This window comes from Hoplias malabaricus, chromosome 3 (assembly GCF_029633855.1).
Source record: "Hoplias malabaricus isolate fHopMal1 chromosome 3, fHopMal1.hap1, whole genome shotgun sequence".
NCBI classification, from domain to species: Eukaryota; Metazoa; Chordata; class Actinopteri; order Characiformes; family Erythrinidae; genus Hoplias; species Hoplias malabaricus.
The window spans coordinates 61,303,916-61,324,385 of NC_089802.1; the positions used below are offsets into that span (position 1 = coordinate 61,303,916).

The window sequence follows — 20,470 nt, forward strand, 5'->3', positions numbered from 1 at the left end:
CTTCTTATTATTATTATTATTATTATTATATCATAGGTATAAAATGGTCTTAAAATTACAATAATATAATTTATTGCAATTATTGTTGGGACAATATATCAACCACAAAAATAACATAACATAACAAAATCTGTCTTAGGATAAATAACTTAATAATAAACCTAGTGGTGCTTTCCCAGATAGGGATTAAGCCGTTCAATGGAAAATCACAATTGAAAATGCTGTGTAGTCCAGGACTAGGCTTAATCCCTGTCTGGGAAACCAACCTATAGAGTTAAAAAGGTTACATGTAATTTGAATATATTTGTTCAGAAGTAAACTATGCTACATTTGTTTTGCCTAATAAAGTGGTAAAAGTATACAGAAAAAAAACAAAAGGACAAATAAACATTTGCTTTATTTTGATAAGGGAAGAAAAAACATTGCAAACATAGAAACTTTAACGGGGGAAGTTTCTATGTGCATTTGCTTATCTACGTTTCGATTCCAAACTGTTCCTAGTCCAGCCTCCTTTCTGTAACTGTTACTGTAGTCCCACCCTGTCCACTTATGACTGAGGACAAATATGTGGTCATATGCAGAGTTGTAGTCATAACTAAGGTCAAGCCCATCTGTGCCATATAGCTGAGGGGCTGTGGTGCTTTGTGCAGTATAGACTAAGACTGAAGACGGCAGACAGGAAACTAGCTGTGTTTTAGATTTGATTTATTAAGACAGAGCCATGGCAGTGACACTGTGTCAAGTTATGGGGTTTGTGTTAGGCGTATTGGGGGTTGCTGGGATCGTGGCTGCTACAGCGATGGACATGTGGAGCACGGAGGATCTTTATGATAACCCCGTAACATCCGTCTACAGCTACGCTGGACTCTGGAGATCATGTGTGAGACAGAGCTCAGGGTTTACTGAGTGCCGACCATACTTCACCATCCTTGGACTTCCAGGTAATCCCCCTTAAAACTGTACAGAGACAGGAGGTCAAAGATAGACACTATTGTAAATTAAATGTAATGAAATATCAAAATAGCAGATATTAACGTATACACTGATCAGCCATCACATTATGACCAACTCCCTCTCCATTGTCTCAGCTTCGCTAAACATACAGGAGCACTTTGTAGTTCAATTAGAGATTGTAGTCAGTCTGTTGATTTGCATAATTTGCCTCCTGTCACCCTGTTTGTCAATGGTCAAGACCACCACAGAGCAGGTATGATTTCTCAGTGCTGAAGTGACATTGACGTGGTGGTGTTTAGGTGTGTGTTGCACTGGCACAAATGGATCAGACACAGCAGTGCTGCTGGAGTTTTTAAACTCCTCAGAGTGACTGCTGAACTGAGAATAAAATATCCAGCCAGCAGTGTCCTGTGACCACTGATGAAGGACTTTACATCTACATGGTCTATGGACTTTACATCTGATGGGTCTAACTACATTGTGCTCCTGTTCTGTCAATGGAGCTCAATGGAGTATGGACAGTGAGTGTAGAAACAAAGAAGTGGACATAATGTTATGGCTTATCTGTGTATCGGTGAGAGTGACTGAGTAGAATATGGGCAAAATTCAGTTTATTATAAAAAATGTAATTAATAGATGAAACTATATAATCTAGAAATGACCAAAAAAAAAATAAAAATAATAAATAAATAAATCACCAACAACATTTAATAAAGAAATGAAATTTTAAAATTAGGACCAGTTCATAGACAACAGCAGCATATTGCTGCTATGGGGGGGGGGGTGTTCTTTTAAATTGTATTAAAATTTTTATGTACTTAGTTTTTGTTGTGTTAGCAGCAGTATGTTGCATGTCAGATTTGTTACTTTACATTTGATTCAGAAGTGCTAATTCCAAAAAAGTAATCTTGGCACGATGGCAATTGTGGATAACTTGATGCTATTAATCAACGTATATAAATATAAAAAATATAATATTTTATTATATTTTTATATAATAATGATGTTAAATGCTAAAAGAGAGGCACACCCTTAATTAGTCATTTGCGGAAATAGCTACCTGTAAACGTTAGCCGATACTGACAGACGGAAAGGAACAAAATTTTGTGCAAACATAAGATAGGACGGGCTTCCTCTTGGACACTTTGATAAGATTGAGTTAGTCCTGTTCGAGTTCATAGTGCAGTGGTGGGCCGTGACTGGACAACAGGGGGATCACTATTAACAGACAAATGGCCACCTCACTGTTACAAGTAGCAGGGTTTATGTTGGCGGCACTGGGTACATTTTTAATAGCATCTGCCACAGCTATGGATATGTGGAGTATTGAAGACCGCGCTTTCACTGTAGTGACCAGTATTTATGGTTATTCTGGACTGTGGCACTCATGTGTGGGAACAGAGTATGGTACGACACAATGTCGACCATATTTCACTATTTTGGGACTACCTGGTGAGTTTACTTACTGACTTGAACATATGGGTCAGTTTTTGTTTTGAGATTGTGTAACATTTATAGAAAATTTTAGAAGTTATAATTACAGTTTTAAAAGTTTGGGAAAAGAGGTCATTACAGATTAATGGATAAATGTTGGAGTTAAATTGTTAAACAGTTAAATGACGGTTAAAATACATTATACTTATTTTCTCTCAGGGTGTGGCCACTGATAAGATACCTTTGTTTTACATGTATAGAATGATAACCGAAACAGATATGAAAGACTGCAAATGGTGATAGAGTTTAGTTCTTTGACTTTGCTGCTCTTTTTGAAGTTTTGTGAAAGAAACCAATGACCTTGCTATGAATTTAATCTCTTTTTAGATTAATTAATATAATATGTAGTCATTCTATTATAGAAAAAAATTATAATATTTATTCATTGTATTATTTAAAGCACCAAGCATTGTTTTAAACATCATTTTGGAAAAGCATTTATAATTTTATTTATGTGGTGTATGGCGCAGAGAAAAAGATCGTTTTATAATGATTTAGTTCTCTGGGCTTAATCTATGTCTGGGTGAGGGAGAGGGTTCATGATTCATGATTTTGGAACTGGATCAGCCAACCAGCCAAAAGCCAAATGTATAGAGAAACTGAGACAGCATTTGTTGTTATATTATACGAGTTAATTTCATAACCATTAAGTTGTTCCTTGTTTCTTTTCTGATTGATCCTCAGCCCTGTTCCAAGGCGTGAGAGCACTGATGATTGTAGGTATCGTACTGGGAGTTATTGGTGTCCTCATTGCTATTTTTGCCCTCAAGTGCCTTAGAATGGGCAACATGGAGGACCGCGTCAAAGCCACCATGACACTAACTTCAGGGGCCATGTTTATCATTGCAGGTGAGAAATATGTATTTTACCATCATCAATATTTCATTTTTCCAGCCATTATGCTTTCATAAATTGTTAATGCATGTTGCATTTTCTTCTCTCCAGGTATCTGTGCAATTGCTGGCGTTTCCATCTTTGCAAATCTTATTGTGACCAACTTTGCACTCACTACTTTCACCTCAGCTGGTGGTTTCGGCGGGGCCCTCGGCAGCACAGGCTTTGTTGGGTCACCCCTCACTCCAAGGTAAGAAGAAATAGTTTGAACTCTTCTTTCAGTCCTATTTTTAAAAATGTTCCAAGTAGTTTACAACAATTAATTTCCATGTTATGTCACCTTGTATGTATTTCAGATACACATTTGGCTCTGCTCTGTTTGTTGGCTGGGTGGGTGGGGGTATTCTGGTTGTCAGTGGAGTTATGTTGTGCTTGGCCTGTCGTGGAATGATGCCTGAAAAGCGGTGAGTTTGAGCTTCAGTATTAATAAAGTTGTATTAGATTAATGGTAATATAGTATATACAAATATAATACAGAAGATGTAGTAGTTTAATTGTAATAAACTAAAGTTTATTTCACACTTTAAGCCTAGGATATTGTCCATTGTCCTTAATAATAAATACATTCATTGACAAAAGTTTTTTTTTAAAAATTTAAACATCACACAAATATTTTGCTGGTGATTTAATTTTTGATTCAGACTCCAAAGTTAATGACTCGTGACTCAGCTCACACTCTTATATTCAGCAATATAAGAAGTTTTATTACTTTTTGTAGACTATTTTATTTTAATTCTAATATTACTGTAAATTATTTGTCTTTCCAGCTATGATGGAGCAGCATACAAAGCTGCCAGTGGAATCTACCGATCAGACGGCAAATCCAAAACCTATAATGAGTCCTACAGAGGTCAGAGCATGGACGGCCGACAGTCCACTCAGAGATTCGACTATGTTTAAACTGCAATAATGAGTCTAAGAGTTAAAGTGGAGTCCAACCCTGGAAGCCAAATGTACAGCTGTATACTGGAACTGCAGAAGTGCACTGAGCATTTCAACTGTTAACATAGCTTGAAAATAATATTAATAATCAGAGCAGTTGGAACAAAACCTTGTATCTCCATTTTTGTAATTTTTTTTTACTATATAATTCGAAAATCCCTGGCATTCTTAATTCAGTAAAAAGTAAATAATGAATGGAGCTGAAATGAATGTAAATGGGATATTTAAATGTGTCATTTTGGAGATGCAAGGTTTTGACACCTCAGCAAGCAGATGTAGAGTAATGAGCTCAAACGTCTAAAAAATTCTCTAGTTTAAGAATGTTCTATTCAGTATGTTTATTATGTTTTCCTTTTGGTTTAATATGACTAATATGTGTTCTTTTCAGACTATGATGTTTAACGTGTTTACGTTTTTGCTTTTGTTAATGCTTAATTTTCGTGGTTAAAATTCCATTTTGTATCACAGTTCTTTTGGTAAAATAAAGTTACAACATTCAGTGTCTAACTCATTTCACTGGCATTTATTTTTGTTAAGAATTTTTTATATAATTAATATCAACCTAAAAATTCTTAACAACTGAATCAAAAATATATAAACTGGCTCAATATGCATTTTATTATTTTCTAGTGCAAAAGTGTGTCTCTGCCTTTGGTATTTGCAACAAAAAAGTGAAACAACAAGAAACAGCCCTTTTCAGTACGTTTCGGATCTTTAACTTTCGTTTAGCTCCATGTGAACATTGTCTCCCAGGTCTATATAAAGGATAACCAGTGTAGCACATGATGTAAATTTTTGCATATTTCTAATAGATAAACAAAATGATTCAAAATGATCTTATGATGAGATAATTTTCTTTACAGTAGTGGTTATAAAACCAGAGGTTATGATGTTTATAACCCAAATATAACCATCTACAACACCCAAGTGAATCAACTCTTCTGAATTTTTATATATTATGTATAATGTATGTATGTGTGTACAAGTGTGTATGATTATTGAAAGCCTGTTATTTTCTGTTCATACAAAGCTACAAACCTGAAGCACCATGTTGAGATGACATTAAAGCAACTCGTTTATCAGAAAGCTAACATTTAAAAAAAATGTTAATGTTAAAAAAACATTTCTAAAATCAAGCAGCTTAACATTTTATCAACCAAGTGATCTATACTTGATAAAGGAACAGGGCATCGCTGGGAACTAGATATTTATTACTTACATTTCTATAAGGGTCCGACTGATAAAATGGTACCGTAACAAATTCACAGCCTCAGTTTATTTTGAGTAACACCTCGCTCTGGTGTTCTGGCTTTAATCATCCAGAGATTTTGTCCGCTTTAATGTAAAGTTAAACAAAAAGCTGTGCCGATGTAATTTACTCGTCAGAAAGTCAGTAACAGTGAAATGTGTCCGTGCATTTGTGTCATAATAGGGACAGAAAAGATGACTTTCTGTTTGTTAAATATATAGTAGAAAACAAAAGGCTGTGTCACAGAAACATTCTCCAAACATAAAGAAGAGACTATGATAAATATTACCTCAACAACGTTCAACACATTTCTGTTTGAGGCTCCAGTAAAACACTGAGCTACACCACGGTGAACAGTGGACCTAGAGCGCTGAAGCAGCACGAGTGTGTCCCAATTCAGCTCTGAACTCTCTGATCCCTTGAACACACATTTTGTAGGTCCCAAAAAGAGAACTTGCTCAGAGAAAAGAAGACTTCTGGTCACCGCCGAACGGTTCCAAATTTAGTTCACAAACTGGAATGTGAAATATGGCTGAACTAACATTAGACGGTGTAGTGGTGTAGGGAGGCCACCTTAAGTTCTCTCTGTGAAATAAGGCTGAATTAACAGTTCGTACTCGTGAATGCTCATTTCAACATTAGGTGTCAGTCAGTCAGTCAGTAAGTTCGTCTTCTAGGTTGGACCAGCAGGTGGTCTGGCAAAAACAATAATAAGTGCCTGTAGATATAAACTGATCCTAATCCGAGGCTACACTTTCAAAAAAGCCTTGTGCATCCTATATACAGTGATAGGAATTATACAGTGAAAGACATTAGCACAGATAGATCCAGTTCCACTCTACGTTTTACTATGGTTGATGTGGAAACACACACTTTGTAACTCAGTAGACCACCCTAAATAGCTTTGGAAATAATTTAATTCATCAGAAATTTTGAAAAAAATATCTTTGACTGAATTCTGTGTATATATTAATTAATCAGCTATGTACAGACCTATTAGATGTGGGTGAGGGGAGGGAAAAAAGAACATGTAAATATGCTCCATTTCTATATATTGTCTCCATTTATTAAAGGCTTTGATATCCCAGGTGCTCATTACACAGCAGCTCACCACACTCATGCTCTGCTGGCTGCTGAGCTCCATACACTTGTCCCAGAGGTGACTCCCACATCTGAACTCTTGAGCGCTCCTGAAGGCAGAGCTGTGAGCTCCTCTAATGAGGACAAATCCAGATCACTCTCATCTTCAGACACCTGCAGAGAACAACACAACACATCAAACATCATGTGTAAGGGCTGAATGTGGATGTGTGTTGTAGCTGTAGGTACAATTATTTCATTTCTGAAATGGTAACTGTACGGAAGAATATTAGCCATGAATTGAAAAACAAATTTTAGACCATTTTCACAGGTCCATTCTTCATGAAATTTTCACATAACTGGGCAGAAGGCATCGTTTAATGATTTAAGAGCTATAGAATTGCTTCAGAATCTTTGAAACATCAAAGTTGGGAGGGCAATGGAAATGCCCTATTATATACACTATTGCAATGGCACCATTAAGTACCAAAAATATTTTAATGCATAAATGCATCTGCATATTTAGATCACACAGATCTAAATACCCTTTAAAACCAACAACTGTGTGGAGCAGTGTTTAAATACCGCTTGTTGTTTGACAATGGAGGGTCGGGAGGAAGACACCAGTAATCCACCTGCAGGTTTACTGATGGGACTGCTCAGCTGCTTTTCCAAACTCCTTGTCAGTGTCTGTACGATCGAACCTAAAAGAACAGGGGCACCATAAATATGGTCTGACATATCATTTACATGACATTACCAAAAAAATCCTACTTCTGAATTTTAATACAAATAAAAGGCAGAATGCCATGCATTTCATTTGTAATGTTTAAATCTTTTATGTCTTAGAATAGCTTGAATTTAAATGAATAACTGGATGATCTGGAGAAGGTGCACAAGCCTAAAATCATCACCAGAAAAAAAAAAAAAGCCACCACAGCATTGCGCTGTTTGTTCTATGGAGTGTTGAAATACCATAAAATACTTTTGGGAGGAGTAGTGTGCCTTTTGTGATCAAGAATAAATCATTATACATATGTACCTGACCTTAACAAGCGCTATGTGACTCACAGCAGTGTTCCATACACATTTATACCCTTGATTCCACTTAAAACATTTAGCCATATAGTGTATGTCTATCATCAACCTGTTCACATGTGCCCTAATAAATTGCCCCTTAAGGTTTGTTATGTTCAAATTCAGTTCTCATTCCCTCACCATGCCCCTGCTGAATGTCCTGTGTGTCTGACCCCTCTGACTCAGAAGTGTCCGAAAAGTCTAGCTTGCGGTTGAGTTTGTGCTGTTGTGATGTAGGTGTGAGGTGTGTGGACGTGGAAGGCTTGCTTCGGGAGGTGGTGATGTAGGCACGGGCCTTGGCTGACTCGTCCTCTGAACTGAAGGGTGGGGTGCTGAGAGAAGGAAAGCACACGTTAAACACACATCAGCAGCTGCTGATAAGCAGATGTGATACTGAAATTCTGCACACACCTCGACTTGACCTCTGCTGCTGGTAATGACTCTGTTAAAGATTTATCACTTAAAATGCATGGATGTTTCACAAAATAATCATACACAGCCACCCAGCACTTACTATGATCAGCTTTTTTAGAATAATTTTCATCTGCTACCTGTAAAAATATTTAAGCATCCCATTTCAAATCAGGTTCATTTTGGATATTGATTTTCATTTTGCAGTCATTTAACTGAAAGTTAGCTGAAAATGTTAGGACATGAAATGTATTTTAGTGTACATACAGCTCTATGTTTAATTGTTGTATGATATTAAAACAAGCAGATATTTCAGCAAAATAGATTAATCAGATTCTGCATATTAAATTATTTATAGAAGACACACTATGTTGCCCATATTTACATATCATTTACATGAAGCATCCCATAATTCATACAGATATGAGAAAACTGAGCCAAAACGAGTAAAGCATTCAGCAGCTCTTGAGACAATGGTTGTCCATGTGAGTATAGTTTGATAGTGGTAAAATGATTTTTAAAAACATAATAGTGTGATGATAACATGGATGGTAGTGTTGCATATTATGGTATTCTTAAAACATTGTCTACTTGAGCTTTATTACTAATGGCATCTATTTTACACTGAAAGGTTCGTATTTTTAATAAGGTTCATTATAATATTCGCATAACGCCAAAGTCTCTAAATGAAATCTTATTATTTTTTATATTAATGTGCACATAAAAAGCGACATCTTTAGTACAAATACTAAAGTATTGTATAATCATATAAAGTATTGAAGTCACTTCTAACAGACTTGAAACCAAATATGAAGCTGATAAACAAAGCTGTCTGTGAATTTTGCCTGCCCTTATTTTAACATCAGATTAAATCCTACTCAAAGTTGACGAATAAGGGACAGTCAAGACAGAAAAGAGTAGTATTCAGTCAAACAGGAAAAAAAGGAAGCAGTCAACAAAATCAAATAACAATAATAAGAGAAAGAACCTTATCTTAAAACCAAGTAAGGCTTAAAGAGGGAAATTAGGTCACAGGTCTCTAGTATCTGGGAATGTATTTAAGGTTTAATGTGTGTTCTCAGCTTTCTTTATCGATGGTATTTAATCATCCACTGTTGACACACTGAGTGAGTGTATGTTTCCAGGAGTACCTGGTCTTCTTCTGCTGTATTTGTGGAGTGTGTGCATGAGTTCTGGAACGGGGGGCAGGTGTAGGAGGCTGATGAGTGCTGGTTTTTTGAGAGTGTTTGGAGCTGGACTGTTTGTCTTTAGGGCTTCTTTCCACAGATGGGCTGTGATTGTTCTTCCACTCTGAACACAAACACATACAACAAAGAGCACAGCTTTACATTCAGAATGAGCATATTACACATAATACCACAAAATACAAGATAATTTGTGTGGTGTGTACTGTAGTATGAGTAGAATATGATTAAACCCTTTGCGTTAGTGTGCTTCTGTATAAGTAGTCATTATATTAAAAGTACGTATTAATGTGTGTGAAAAATGTTGTGGGTGTGTGTGGTCTGAGTATTTATACAAATGTATGTATAAATGTATATTTATATGCTGTTGGACGGATTTTTGGCTGGTGGACTATTCTCAGTTCATCAGCGAGAGTGAAGGCTTTAAAACCTCCAGCAGAAGTGCTGTGTCTGATCCTTTCTTACCAACACAAATGTGAGTTTCCTCTTTATTAGTGATGCAATCAGAAGCAACCTGAATTTATTAGCTCTTTCTAGATATTAATCAAGTTATATATATGTTATATAAAATGAGAATGTGTGTGTTAATGTGTATTTGTGACTTTGTATGCTTACGCTGGATGTATATGTTGGGTGCAGATTTTGTCCTGTTCTTCTGCTGCTGCCTCACTCTTCGGTTTAGTTCCTGCAGCAGGCTCTCCCTCAGGTTGTGTAGATCTGACTGGCTCCTGGTCCTCTTTTGACGCTGAGCTGACAGCTGTGAGCTCAGGCTCTTCAGTGTCTGCTTAGAAATTCCTTTTGTGCCCTTAAAATGACAATAATCATTAATTATTGTTCACATTAATAAATCTTGTCATGTTGTTTTTGTCAGCTCATAAAAACAATCATAGAAAATGCAATGCAAAGAATGTTTGCATTTATGAGATGGTTTTTCAAAATGTTTTGGTTCATGGGAAGAACATCATAATATTGATATGATTTTATTAAGTCTAGGTGTAGACAAGACTTGTTTCTACAAAAGGAAAAGTATTTACTTAATAAACCTAAGGTTTTATCCTGGGTGTAATTTTTACATAAGTTTTCTATGGAAGTATACATTATACATTGGTTAGATCTAGCAATTAGACTTCAGTTTTTCATCATCAGTGTCTTTCTTCAAATTTGGGAACATGTAAAATTCACTCTTGGCCAAGTCTGGGCTGTAGGGTGGATGACTAATCTAATGACAAGTTTTATCATTATAATTGTGTTACTCAGAATGGTTTAGTTTTCATAGTGATTGCAACAATACTTAAGATCAAAATGAACCGATGTTTTCTTTATATGCCCTCGTTCATGTAGTTACTACACAATACACCGTCTGCACTGCACGTGTAGCCCTTCAGTTCCCATGCTCTTAACTATTAAAATCAAGTTCTTGTTTGCTAAATTATAGTTTACCTTTCTTTTAACATCAAGAATCAAAGTGGCACTACAGTTAGTGTACATGTTTCCTACCTTCCTCAATCCCATCTTTTCTAGTCTCTTATCCAGAGTTTCCTCCAGCATAGGTCTAACATCCTTCACTAGTTCTGGACTTTTTCTCACTGATTCCACAACTTTACTTTGAACCGCCACATAATCCTGTATGCCTGAACAAACCAAAATATTTGATTGATTAAACAGGTGTTTCAATGTTTATAAATCATTCCATGGAAAAGTTATTCTGCAATATTTTATTATGCAATATTTGGTTAACATTAAACTATATATAAAAAAAAAGATCATACTCTCTTCATCCTCTTCTTCATCATCATCTTTCCCCACATACTCATAAAAAGTTTGAGTATTATCAGGTGGTGGCTCTGAGTAATTCACTGTGAATAAAATAATAATGCTGTACGTGAATAAAATACATTTTTTCAAGGCAGGCATCATAAGCTTTATATATTTATTGTTATTATGTTTTTATGTAGGTTCAGAAGGTTCCAAATATCATTGCATTCATGTACCTGACAGTGGTCTGGCAGATAATTTTTTAATCTGAAAAGAAAAAATAAGGATATCATTTTATTAAAATGAACCTTTTCTTTTGTTACATGTAAATTACACTGCAAAAACATGGTATACATTATATACACACAAACAAAAGCCCTTGAATTTTACTCTTTCAGATACCCATTGCGTTTTAATAAATTGTCATGAATAAACATACAAATAGGAATGATCCAAATGTACTTTTTCCTTAACTTCTGTTATTAAAGTGATCACTAACGTCAATAACATCAAAATTATCTCCTTGTTTCTACACCCATTGACTATTTTATCAGTTCCCTTTCACCCTGTTTTTCAGTGGTTAGGACCCCCAGGACTCACCAGAGATCATTCTTAGTGACACTGCACCACAGGAGAATTTAAATTGAATAACACAGTTAAAGGGGGCTACAAGTGCATGTTTATGATCATTTGTACTGGTAAATTGGACACTGATTGTAGAACCAAGTGTAAGGGTGTGGATTCACATGGTGAATCAGAAATTAAGAAATTAACAAAAGACAAATGCCCACATTTTTAAAATAACTGATTAAATTTAATCTTCAGATTGCAGTGTAGGTCACTACAGAGACTCCCTGAGCTAAACATTTACAGTAATGTTAAAGTTAACTGTAACTTTGTAAGTAACTCTGACCTTTTGGTCTTGTGAGTGGATGAGTTTGTCTTTGTGTCTGAGTTGAGAGGAGAGAGAGAGGAGCTGCTGTTTCAGAGAGTGCAGAGTGGTGCTGGAGTCACTCTGCAACTTTTTTAATACATAAACACAAACAAATTTGTGTTAATATATATATATATATATATATATATATCACATTTTACAGTACATGTAGCAAATAAGCAAGTGATTTGTTGAATTCATGCACATTTGTAATTGGGCATGAAAAAACCCAGAGCTTTGTTCTCTAATCAACAAAATGTAATTTGACCAGGGTCGCCAAAAACTTTTTGTGTGAATTGTGTGTTAGCCTAATCTTAAGTAATGTACATACACACACGCCTAGTACATATAATTTGCCAATATCCTAATAGAATCCCATTCACCTCCTCTTTCTCCTGTTGGTGAAGGTTCTGCACTTCTTTGAGTCTCTTTCTCCATTCCCTATCCTGGAAAACAACCAAGACAGTGGACCCGTTCAAAATGCCTAAAGACTTTATGAGCAAACTTCATATAAAGACAAAGAGGACTAATAATAAAAAAGTAGGCGAGCAAACCTTCTGAGCCATCTGTTGCTTTAGCTCCATGGCTTGCCTTCGCTCGTTCTCATACTCATCCTCATCTCTTATATTAGATACATTCACTCCTCTGCTCTCTAGATGCTGCAGTTTCTACAGAAAAGTTTATAATACACAATATAGAACACACTGCACTTATTCGAAAAAAGCAAGCTTTGTGAGTAAAAAACAGCTGGTGTAAGAGTCTTTAATACTTTATTGATCTGAATGTATCTCTCAGAGGTTGCAGTTATCATTGGCATTGTAATATTTTATATGAATTCTCTCACTCTTAGTTCCAATACAAGCTGAGAAAAACAACTGAAAGCGTGGAGCCTAAACTTTAATAATCTTTAACCCATACCACATTTTTTTTCATCTGTTTATTATGATCCAAAAATGTACATTCTCATCTTGTGAAAAAAAACAACAACCTCAGTTATATTTTTGTGCAAGATTTAGGAATTTCAAATACATATGTATTTGTCTCCTCCCAGTGGTGGACATTTGAAATCGCTCATAAAAAAACAGTCTCTATGGAGTAGCTCCTGTTTGTCCTGTCTCTCTCTCAAAAAAAAAAAATTAAAGAAAAAAAAACAAAAAACACTTACCGTCTCTATTGAGCAGCTTTTGTTTGCAATTTCTCTAAACTCCTGCACAAACAGCTGCCGCAGTTCCCCAATTTCTTGCTGAAACTTTCTTCTTTCTTCCTCTTTCCATCGCTCTATGGCCTCCCTCTCTGCAGCCTCTCTTCTCCTCTGCACTTCCAGCTCCTGATGATGTTTTTAGAAACCTAACGTAAGTCCAAATGTCCAAATGTTTGTAGAAACCCCTTAAATTGGTGAATTCCAATACTTTATGATGTCCAGCAACTTTAGAACATACAGTGTATGTCTGCCTTTACCCTTTACCTTGATGAATTTACTTACATTGTACTATGTTACAGTTTCAAACCCACCTGCTGTCTCTGTTGTGCATCTGCCTCCTTTTCTGCTGCCAGTCGAATATGAGTCAGCCTCAGTTTTTCCTTCAGTTCCTCTATTCCATCCTCCATCTGCTCCACTTGTCTCTTCTTCTGTCTCTCTAACACACAAAACCAGAGTCAAAGATGGCTATGATCGGTTTAATATTTGTCAGCGACTTAAATTATGAAGGATGCATAAACATATAATGCAATCACAATCTCTGCAATACACATGTATACGTCTTTTGCTTCCATACCCCATTGGAATTGTTTTAAACATAATTCCTACAAAGCTGCAACTTCTATTGAATAATACAGTATGAATTGACACATCTTAAGCCCTGTTCGGATGGGATTAGTTTAACATGGGGAGCTGACGTAATGTCTTTTAACCAACAAACATCAGTAATGTTTATGGTGTATTCATACTGGATAAGATATCTTGGTGAAAATAACTGAGATGGGTGTCTCTACACAGCAGAGCTACAGGAGTATTTAGACTGTCACCACTGTTCTGAGAACAGCACCCCAGCCTTCAAAGACCTAGTCCTTCATACCGTTTAATGGTAACTTAACAAGTAGGACAAATAATTTATAACAAGCTGCTACTGTGCACAAAATCTACCTACAGCTAACAGATATGCCTCTCCTCTGAGTGATCCTTAAGGACGTTTTGTGGATTTGACCTGAGCTGAGCCTCATACTTGACCTGTATATCACATCACTAAACACTTCCAAAGCTCCTCCATTCTCTAGAAAACCAGAGAGAACGTCCTTTATGACGGAATATTCCCCCACCTATCAATTTGTATGGAACTAAAATACCCTGGAATTATTTTACTGGTTGTTTTACAGTAAGTAAAAGGCTCAGGAATTTATTCTCAAACAGGTGGCACACTTGGAAAAAAGACAAAAATAACTACTGAGATACGCCAGTTACAATTAATTTACATCATGTCCACAGGTAAATTTAGTCCTGTCTGAATAGGACTTGAGTGAGTATGTGATGCCCAGCGATAGATTGCCCCCCCATAGAGCTCTTCAAGTAGCCAGAAAGAGGATGTTTATTCATTCATTTTTCATTCACTCGTTTACAGTTTTATGGTCAGGGATGGACAATAATTCAATATATATCTCACTATGTACAATGTTTCAATAGCAATGATATTATTGTTAGCTAAATTTTTCATTGGAAATTTTTTATAAATTTTGTTCGATTTTATATTGTTCATAAAGATATCAGAATAATATCGTATCGAAGTTAAGAAATATATCCTGAAATAAATTTGGCCATCTTGTCCAGCCCTAGTTATGGTACCTCTTTATAACAAATATAAACACCTAAAAGTGAATTTTGACTGAATAAAAACTTTTTTGCCCTCAAGATGGAGTAAATATATAAATAAACAAATTTATCAACACATTTTCTCACTCTGAGCTGCTACAGCACCCCTATACACAGCCTGCCTCATGGACTGGGGTTCTTATGTGTGAACTGAGGTGGTGTAGAGGTGATTACAGGTTGGTATTTGTGCACACTGCACACAGCCAATCTTACTCCAGCAAAAGTGATGTGTATAACAAAATACAGTTGGACTATAAAGCAGTTGCACTATAAAGCAGACCCAGCCTACGCATGAAAATATCTGCATATTTACTCCCAGGCAGCAAAACAACATGTCACATACCTTCAGAAACTAGTTAAATATTCATACTGAGATTCGGATTTAACATAAACATTTTAAACGGTCCTGAGGATATATGTGGAAAGTTTCTTACCTGCGTCTGTGATCTCAGGATGCCTCCGCTGCATATGTGACTGTAAGTAGGAGTAATTGACGAAAGATTTTTCACAGAATTGGCACTGAAACAGGCGGAAATCAAAAGGTGCTTTTACTAAACACATGCTGACATTCTTACTTCAATTTGCACAGGTCTTTGATCTATGCCTCTTTTATTAACACTAAGCTAAACGTTTTTATTGCAGATGTTTGTTTCCTAATTACTGATATTGCTTCAACAGGGATTTATTAGCAGAAGTGCCACTGATGTTTCTCAACCCTGGTCCTGGAGGCACTCTTCCTTGCACATTTATTGCTTTTCCTTCTACCAACAACCCAGATTCAACTAAAAAGTTAATAAACAAGTCCTTTTAGAGTTGCAGTGGGTGTGTTAAAGCAGAGAAAAAAACTAAAATATGCAGGACAGGGTGCCTCCAGGTCCAGGAATGAGAAACACTGTTCTAGAATATTAGCACTGAGATATTCAAAGGGAGCCTCCCAGCCTTGGAATATCATTTATCATCACCTTTTAATATAGTTGTAATGATACAATGAGCACACAGCTTAATTTGCCACAATGGGTTAAAGAATTTAAATTTTCAAAATACTACAATTTTATAAGTGATGGGGCACAAACAAAAATGTATTGGTTTTTCAATGGTTTTAATATGCTTTTCAGACATCTCTGCACATTTAATTAAAGCTATTTGTTTTATAAAAATACTAGAACAAAAATAACCAATGAATTAACCTCACTGAGATGTTAGATTTACCACACATCACTTCCTGTGGTTTCTAACGTAGTCTGAAAAGCTGTTCCCGTGCCATAAGAGAAAAATGCATTTTAAAAGTTACTGCACCCTAAAAGAAACCATTTGGCTTTTAAAACCAAATTTACACATTTTCACATTTAAGCAAAAATTAAAAAAAAAAAAAGATTCTAAACATGTCTGGTGTCCAAAACTTTGGGACTTTGGAAGGAAAATTAAGATGTGCCACTTGAGAAGCTCACCTTGTGGTAATTATTGGCACTGGTCTGCAGGAGGAGCTGCTGAGTCGCAATCATTTTCTTCCTGCGGCGACATTCCAGCTTCACCTCCTGCAGCTCCTTCTCCAGCCTTGCCTGCTCCTCTACACCTCGCTGGGACTGAGAGAGCGCCCCCTGCAGCCGCTCCTCCAGAGCAGACACCTGGGCGCTCAGGTAGTCCTGACAGTGAAGCAGGTATTCTGTACTGAGCTGGGACATGCGCAGGACCTTGAGCAATGCCATGTCAATGGGGCCGCGGCAGTGTGGACAACGCTCCCCGTCCACATTGCAGAATGTTACCGCAGTGATGAACTGCTGAAGGACGCTGATGTCCATCTCCCGCGTCACACGGTCCACATCCAGAGATGCCATTCGCCGCCAGTCCACGGTTTCTGTACGGGAGCGGAAGTGGAAGGGCTGAGGTAGGGGGGCGGCGTTCCAGGACAGTGGGGTCACCGATGTGGAGAGAGGCTCAGTGGGGGAGAACTGGACTGGCATGATAAGAGGTTTAGCCAAGAGAGGGTAGGATGATGGGTACTGACCACTTCTAAAGAAGGGCTTATGATGAGAGTGAGACACGCACACACACACACACACAAATGCACACGCACAAAGGTGAGAGAGACAGAGAGAGAAATCGAGAGAGAGGTGTCAAACAGAGAATTAAATATCACTAAAATGTATAAAAAAATATTTAAAAAAATATAAAATAAATGAATTAAAATATACTAAAAAACATTAAAATATACTAATATATTTGTTTAATACACATACAAATGACCAGCAGATAAGAGCAATATTGCACAACTTAGATTTCATTTCTAACTTGAGGCATCACTAAATAAATAAAGTTGACAGCAATAATTGAACTTCATTCTAACACAAGTCAATGGAACTTCAGTTAAAACGATTTATTTACCTGGAGGTGCGTTTGGAAAATGCTCATCTTGCTTGTGTAATATGTAGCTCTGAAGCTGAACTGTACTTTTCTGTTTCCCTGGCGTGTATGTCAACACTCAACAGTTTCTTGGCAGTTTGTTCAATTGTATTGTTCAAAACTATTGTTTGAGGCACTTCAGTTTCTAGACAACCAAACGCCACTCCTTCTTAACTTCTTAAGAAGTTTTCTCCTTTTTAAGCCTGACTTTGTAAATGCCTTAATGAAAATCACTTTTTCTATAAAAATCAATAACTAAAAAATTTCACAGACACAGTTTCAGATTTAAAAGGTTCATTACTTTATTTAAAGAGGTTCATATCAACCCGGGTAAGTCTGAAAAGAGATACCAAAAAGCATTAATGAAACAGGTTAAGGTATAGACACATTAACCTGGGTAGGTCTAGGAAGACACACAAAAAAGCATTTGTGAAGCTCTCATTTTTATAGAGTATTCAGGGGTGATAAGGATATTACCCCACCTTTTTCACACACTCCATATGCTGAATTGGATCCCATTACAATCAAAAGGTACCTTATTCACCATGTACATATAAGGACTTCTGCTTCCGGTTCACTCTTCAGACACCGTTTACTATTACGTTCAAAAGAAACTTTGTGTGCTTCTTAGAAAAGTTTCTAATCTATACTCAAGGCCATTTTACTCTTTCTTCTTCCCATTCATTATGTTCCTGTTTTTTTCACATCCTCCTTGACTAACATCTAGCTTTTCCCTGTCCTCTAGCTGGTCCTTTCCCACAGTTGCCCCATGTAGCAATAAAGCAAATTGTTAATAAAAGTTTAAAACCATCTCAGGCCCCTGCCTTTGTTTTGATAATAAGACTCAGTTTTTGTAAGAGCCTTTGTTCACATAAAAGGTGTATGTGTGATGTTTACCAGAATTCTGCTCAACTAGAATGTGCTTCTTCAGTGTCACTGATAAGCTTTCTCAGGCCTAACAGAGGACACAGACCAACTGTTTCAGAGAAAACCAGCTTCACAATTTCGTCATTATTAATTATAATATTTTACTTTAAACATCATTATTCTTTTAATTTACGTAATTCCATATTTACCATTTAAGTCAATGTTTTAGTCATTTAGATCCATCAGTTGCATATTAAATGACTATTTTGTAATAAATAAATGTAAAATTGGTAAGTGATAAATAAATATTATGTTTCCGGTTCCCAGGACATTAGCCCTCTGAGGTCTATGAATGTGCATCAAATTCAATATTTCTGCTTTAATTAACTATTTTGTGATACTACAGCACATAAATATGGTTCCAAACACTTCAATTTCATCTTATTGTGAGATCATATACAACTATCATCCAGAGTTGTGAGCATATGGAGAGGGTTACAAGACATTAGTCATCTGCTTCTTAATATGTGTAATTGGTGGATATGTGCATCTACATTTTGTGTGAAACTGACCAATGGGCACCAAAGGGCATGATTTCACAAAAGACCATTTTCTAAAATTGGACATCCACTTTTAAGCCATAGGACAAAGGATCGCTTTTTCACTGTGTTCTCTTCTCATTCATCTAGGTCTAACCTGGTCTCTTTACAGAGAGAGATGCCATTGTTCTGAACATAAGAAAATTATGTGTATCAAGTGCATCAAGAATATATGAAAACATCTTGAAACAGTGTCCTGAACCCAGAGGGTTCATTTAGTATTTGTTTTATAATGAGGTTAACTGTGAATATATAGCAGCATGTCCAGTTGTAGGTTTTCTTTTAGGCCTGCAGTGTGTACAGTAAGGAGTCCTGTACTTGATCCAGGATTGACATCCTGATAATTAATGTTTCTTTTGCAGATCTGCATCTGAGACAAAGACTGTTGTAAAATGTATTTTGCAACAGTGTCATTTCAAATACCCAGGAGATGCTTGTGATTCAGTTTCCAAATCAATTCCTTCAACATTGTCTGTTTTAGAGAAGTGAATATCTGGTTCATCAAGTCTTAATGATCAGTTAGGTCAACGTTATTCTTTTAATTCTCTTTGGATACAACGGCAAATGTATTCTTATATCGTCTAAATACAATGACGTTTGTTTCAGCAAGTAAGTTTGAAGGCTGCTCTTCTTCCTTATGTTTAATAACCTTACCAACCACTTGCAAAGTTACTTTGCTAAATAGTTTCAAATGGCTAAAGTAATTCTGGACGATTCTGTGTCATTCAAAGACATCAACCCAATGTACAATATTCACTGAACAATCACTAGATTAGGAACACCTACCTTGTATCTACACTCACTGTCCCTTTTTTTCAGCTCCACTGACCATACAGGAGCACTTTGTAGTTCTAAAGTTATAGACTGTAGTCCACCTGCTTTTCTGCATACTTTATTATCTCTATTTCTGCTCTTCAACAGTCAAGACCCCTACAGGACCACCACAGAGCAGGTATGATTTGGGTGGTGGATCATTCTCATTGCTGCAGTGACACTGACGTGGCTGTGGTGTATTAGTGTGTGTTGTTGTGGTCTGAGTGGATCTGACCCAGCAGTGCTGCTGGAGTTTTTAAACACTGTGTCCATTCACTCTCCACTCTGTTAGACACACCTACCTCGTTGGTCCACCTTGTAAATGTAAAGTCAGAGACCGTGGACAGAAGACACTTCCCACAGGACACTGTTGGCTAGATGTTTTTCGCTGGTGGACTACTGTCAGTCCAGCAGTGTCACTGAGGGCTTTAAAGCATCTAGCAGTACTGCTGTGTCTGATCCATTCATACCAGCAACACACACTATAACACCAATGCTATAACATCAGTGTCACTGCAGCACTATGAATGATCCACCGCCCACATTATATCTGCTCTCTCGTGGTCCTTTGTAGGTCTTGAACATTGAAGAACAGTGTCAAATGAAGATAAGAAACAGCTGGACAATAGGCTGTAACTGTAAAACCACAAAGTGCTCCTGTATAGTCAGTGGAGCTAATAGAATGGACAATGAGTGTAGATACAAGTAGGTGTTCCTAATCCAGTGATCGTTCAGTGTATATGAGATGAGTTCATGTCTGAGGTTTACAGACTAGACAGCTAGAAAACATAAAATATCAAAAACTATAGAAGCAAAACAATCCTGAAACCTATTCCACATAATAAAGTACATAAATAATGACTATAATTAAAAAACAACAAATAAATAACTAGAGGAAAATGTGTTCATATCTAATCAGCACCATGACACAGT

At 36.6% G+C, this 20,470-nt stretch overlaps 2 protein-coding genes across 5 annotated transcripts in view; one reads left to right on the forward strand and one right to left on the reverse strand.

Annotated features, from left to right (window-relative positions):
- Positions 1–463: 463 nt before the first annotated feature.
- Positions 464–20,470, reverse strand: part of dzip1l (DAZ interacting zinc finger protein 1-like) — a 35,435-nt gene continuing 15,428 nt past the window's right edge. For 3 of the 4 annotated variants that reach the window (XM_066664791.1, XM_066664787.1, XM_066664790.1), the window contains exons 2-17: positions 16,307–16,879; positions 15,293–15,377; positions 13,508–13,632; positions 13,161–13,322; positions 12,550–12,663; positions 12,379–12,441; positions 11,975–12,082; positions 11,298–11,328; positions 11,076–11,162; positions 10,804–10,937; positions 9,922–10,111; positions 9,253–9,412; positions 7,832–8,022; positions 7,199–7,317; positions 6,645–6,787; positions 464–957 (exon numbers count right to left, since the gene is read on the reverse strand). In XM_066664791.1, coding sequence (XP_066520888.1) covers positions 6,650–6,787; positions 7,199–7,317; positions 7,832–8,022; positions 9,253–9,412; positions 9,922–10,111; positions 10,804–10,937; positions 11,076–11,162; positions 11,298–11,328; positions 11,975–12,082; positions 12,379–12,441; positions 12,550–12,663; positions 13,161–13,322; positions 13,508–13,632; positions 15,293–15,377; positions 16,307–16,819 — 2,220 coding nt within the window. In that variant the 5' untranslated portion in view covers positions 16,820–16,879 and the 3' untranslated portion in view covers positions 464–957; positions 6,645–6,649. The remainder of the gene's footprint in view (positions 958–6,644; positions 6,788–7,198; positions 7,318–7,831; positions 8,023–9,252; positions 9,413–9,921; positions 10,112–10,803; positions 10,938–11,075; positions 11,163–11,297; positions 11,329–11,974; positions 12,083–12,378; positions 12,442–12,549; positions 12,664–13,160; positions 13,323–13,507; positions 13,633–15,292; positions 15,378–16,306; positions 16,880–20,470) is intronic. The other variant, XM_066664792.1, reaches the window with a different exon arrangement.
- LOC136691885 (claudin-18-like) lies at positions 722–4,660 on the forward strand. The gene is made up of 5 exons (XM_066664794.1): positions 722–941; positions 3,133–3,297; positions 3,394–3,532; positions 3,639–3,746; positions 4,110–4,660. The coding sequence occupies exons 1-5, from the start codon at positions 722–724 to the stop codon at positions 4,240–4,242; spliced, it is 765 nt and encodes a 254-aa protein (XP_066520891.1). The 3' UTR covers positions 4,243–4,660.

Coding starts and splice junctions, on each gene's coding strand:
- LOC136691885 (XM_066664794.1), top strand. CDS start 722: ATGGCAGTGACACTGTGTCAAGTTATGGGGTTTGTGTTAGGCGTATTG. Junction 3,298..3,393: donor GGCCATGTTTATCATTGCAG/GTGAGAAATATG, acceptor TCTTCTCTCCAG/GTATCTGTGCAATTGCTGGC. Junction 3,533..3,638: donor GGGTCACCCCTCACTCCAAG/GTAAGAAGAAAT, acceptor TATGTATTTCAG/ATACACATTTGGCTCTGCTC.